The 3,357-nt window shown below is 37.4% G+C and overlaps 1 protein-coding gene across 4 annotated transcripts in view; it reads left to right on the forward strand.

Annotated features, from left to right (window-relative positions):
- Window positions 1–460: 460 nt before the first annotated feature.
- Window positions 461–3,357, forward strand: part of mdm1 (Mdm1 nuclear protein) — a gene marked incomplete at its 5' end in the record, with an annotated part of 27,054 nt that continues 24,157 nt past the window's right edge. For 3 of the 4 annotated variants that reach the window (XM_034198084.1, XM_034198086.1, XM_034198087.1), the window contains 2 exon segments: window positions 461–760; window positions 3,215–3,357. The exon segment at window positions 3,215–3,357 is cut by the window's right edge and continues 17 nt beyond it. In XM_034198084.1, coding sequence (XP_034053975.1) covers window positions 743–760; window positions 3,215–3,357 — 161 coding nt within the window. 4 annotated transcript variants of the gene reach the window in all.

The raw sequence follows: 3,357 nt of genomic DNA on the forward strand, positions 1-3,357 counted from the left end.
AGCAACCTGTGGTGTGCAGTCATTCTGGATCGATGTGCATACACCTTCACACATAAAATAACACCTGTTTATGTGTGAGAGCAACATGATTACATCATTACATGTGTCAATGTACAGTCTTATATATTTCATTTAGTATGGGTATAATGTAAGGATAAATACATATGTAAATAGACGATTGAACGATTAAAGAACAGTTGGATGAATCAAGATTTATTGTACATTTTTTCGAGGTGCCGTTATAATATATATTTTTGAATGGTCTCAAGATAAAATATAATGCCATTATGAATTTGTTTGGTAATTAAAAATAATAATTATAATAGTTTGAGAGGTTTTTATTATTGTTATTATTTTATTTGTAAGAGGTCCTTTATACTATTATTATAACGTTATTTTGTAGTGCTCATTATTACAAATAAATAATTATTACAACAACATATTTCTTTGAAAGTTAATTATTATTATTATTATTAGTCATATGTTTTTGAGGGGTCACGCTCTGTTGACCTACATCATCGCTGACGTCAGTTGTCAACGTGCTTACGTCAGACGCTTCTAAGCTGCCATGGCAACGACGACCCTGTAACTGAAGCTGAGGAGCAGATAGTTAGCAGCTGCTGGTCAACTAGTTAACTAGTTATACGATGTCAACCAGCTAGTTAGCAAAGTGTAAATGAGCGCTATGACTAAGGAGTGAGTCGGTGAGTCCTCGCGGGGTTTTGTGGCCGGTAAGCGCGAGATGACCGTCCGCTTTAAGGTAATTAGCAACAGGTGTATTAGCATCGTTAGCATGGTTAGCCAAACAAACGGTGCTAACCATTGACTTTATATGTAAAGATGCTAACCTAGCCACCTAGCTCTGTAACTGCATCAATCATGAACATGTTTAAAGATCAGAGGTGGGATAAGTACTCAGATCCTGTACTTGAGTAAAAGTACTCAGATCCTGTACTTGAGTAAAAGTACTCAGATCCTGTACTTGAGTAAAAGTAGAAGTACTCAGATCCTGTACTTGAGTAAAGGTAAAAGTACTCAGATCCTGTACTTGAGTAAAAGTAAAAGTACTCAGATCCTGTACTTGAGTAAAAGTAAAAGTACTCAGATCCTGTACTTGAGTAAAAGTAGAAGTACTCAGATCCTGTACTTGAGTAAAAGTAGAAGTACTCAGATCCTGTACTTGAGTAAAAGTAAAAGTACTCAGATCCTGTACTTGAGTAAAAGTAAAAGTACTCAGATCCTGTACTTGAGTAAAAGTACTCAGATCTTGCACTTGAGTAAAAGTAGAAGTACTCAGATCCTGTACTTGAGTAAAAGTAGAAGTACTCAGGTCTTGTTCTTGAGTAAAAGTAGAAGTACTCAGATCTTGTTCTTGAGTAAAAGTAGAAATACTCAGATCATGTACTTGAGTAAAAGTAGAAGTACTCAGATCTTGTTCTTGAGTAAAAGTAGAATTACTCAGATCTTGTACTTGAGTAAAAGTAAAAGTACTCAGGTCTTGTTCTTGAGTAAAAGTAGAAGTACTCAGATCTTGTTCTTGAGTAAAAGTAAAAGTACTCAGATCTTGTTCTTGAGTAAAAGTAAAAGTACTCAGATCTTGTACTTGAGTAATAGTAGAAGTACTCAGATCTTGTACTTGAGTAAAAGTAGAAGTACTCAGATCTTGTTCTTGAGTAAAAGTAGAATTACTCAGATCTTGTACTTGAGTAAAAGTAAAAGTACTCAGATCTTGTACTTGAGTAAAAGTAAAAGTACTCAGATCTTGTTCTTGAGTAAAAGTAAAAGTACTCAGATCTTGTTCTTGAGTAAAAGTAGAAGTACTCAGGTCTTGTTCTTGAGTAAAAGTAGAAGTACTCAGATCTTGTTCTTGAGTAAAAGTAGAATTACTCAGATCTTGTACTTGAGTAAAAGTAAAAGTACTCAGATCTTGTACTTGAGTAAAAGTAAAAGTACTCAGATCTTGTTCTTGAGTAAAAGTAAAAGTACTCAGATCTTGTTCTTGAGTAAAAGTAGAATTACTCAGATCTTGTACTTGAGTAAAAGTAGAAGTACTCAGGTCTTGTTCTTGAGTAAAAGTAGAAGTACTCAGATCTTGTACTTGAGTAAAAGTAGAAGTACTCAGATCGTGTACTTGAGTAAAAGTAGAAGTACTCAGATCATGTTCTTGAGTAAAAGTAGAAGTACTCAGATCTTGTACTTGAGTAAAAGTAGAAGTACTCAGATCGTGTACTTGAGTAAAAGTAGAAGTACTCAGGTCTTGTTCTTGAGTAAAAGTAGAAGTACTCAGATCGTGTACTTGAGTAAAAGTAGAAGTACTCAGATCGTGTACTTGAGTAAAGGTAGAAGTACTCAGATCTTGTACTTAGTAAAAGTAGAAGTACCAGAGTGTAGGAATACTCTGTTACAGTAAAAGTCCTGCATTCAAAATGTTCCTCAAGTGAAAGTAGAAAAGTATTCTCATCAAAATATAGTGAAAGACAGTAAAAGTAGTCGTGGTGCAGATTGGTCCATTTCAGAATAATATATATGATATGTTTTATAATGATTGATCATGAAAGTGTTCTCAAAGCTGGTAAAGGTGCAGCTAGTTTGAATGACTTTGTATACTGCAGGGTAGCTGGTGGATTTACTCCAGGTGGAACTAAAGTCTGATTCAACACTTGATTAGATTTCACATCATTCATCCACATCTGTGAAGTAACTAAAGGTATTAAATACATGTAGTGGAGTAGAAGTACACAGTACCAGAAAATGTAAATGCTCAACTAAAGTACAATCCTCCAAATTGTACTTAAGTACAGTAATTGAGTAAATAGTTATTTTACACCTCTGATAAAGATGTAGCTCTGGACCCTGCAGGGTGCTGCAGTCAGGATGAATGAGATGCAATCTGTTCATCTAGGTAATCCTGTCAGAGTGACGTGTGTGTGTGTGTGTGTGTGTGTGTGTGTGTGGTGTGTGTGTGTGTGTGTGTGTGTGTGTGTGTGTGTGTGTGTGTGTGTGTGTGTGTGTGTGTGTGTGTGTGTGTGTGTGTGTGTGTGTGTGTGTGTGTGTGTGTGTGTGTGTGTGTGTGTGTGTGTGTGTGTGTGTGTGTGTGTGTGTGTGTGTGTGTGTGTGTGGGTGTGGGTGTGGGTGTGGGTGTGGGTGTGGGTGTGGGTGTGGGTGTGGGTGTGGGTGTGGGTGTGTGTGTGTGTGTGTGGGTGTGTGTGGTCAGTGTAGAAGTGAATACCAGAAGAGTTACAGGACGTCCCGCCCCAGAGGTTCTTCTCCTCAGCGCTGCGTCCCATTGGCCGGCCTGCGCTCAGACCAGATGGGTAAGATCCCTGAAAGCAGAACTGGACGAGTCCCGTTTCAACT

Source organism: Gymnodraco acuticeps, unplaced genomic scaffold (assembly GCF_902827175.1).
Source record: "Gymnodraco acuticeps unplaced genomic scaffold, fGymAcu1.1, whole genome shotgun sequence".
Taxonomy (NCBI): domain Eukaryota; kingdom Metazoa; phylum Chordata; class Actinopteri; order Perciformes; family Bathydraconidae; genus Gymnodraco; species Gymnodraco acuticeps.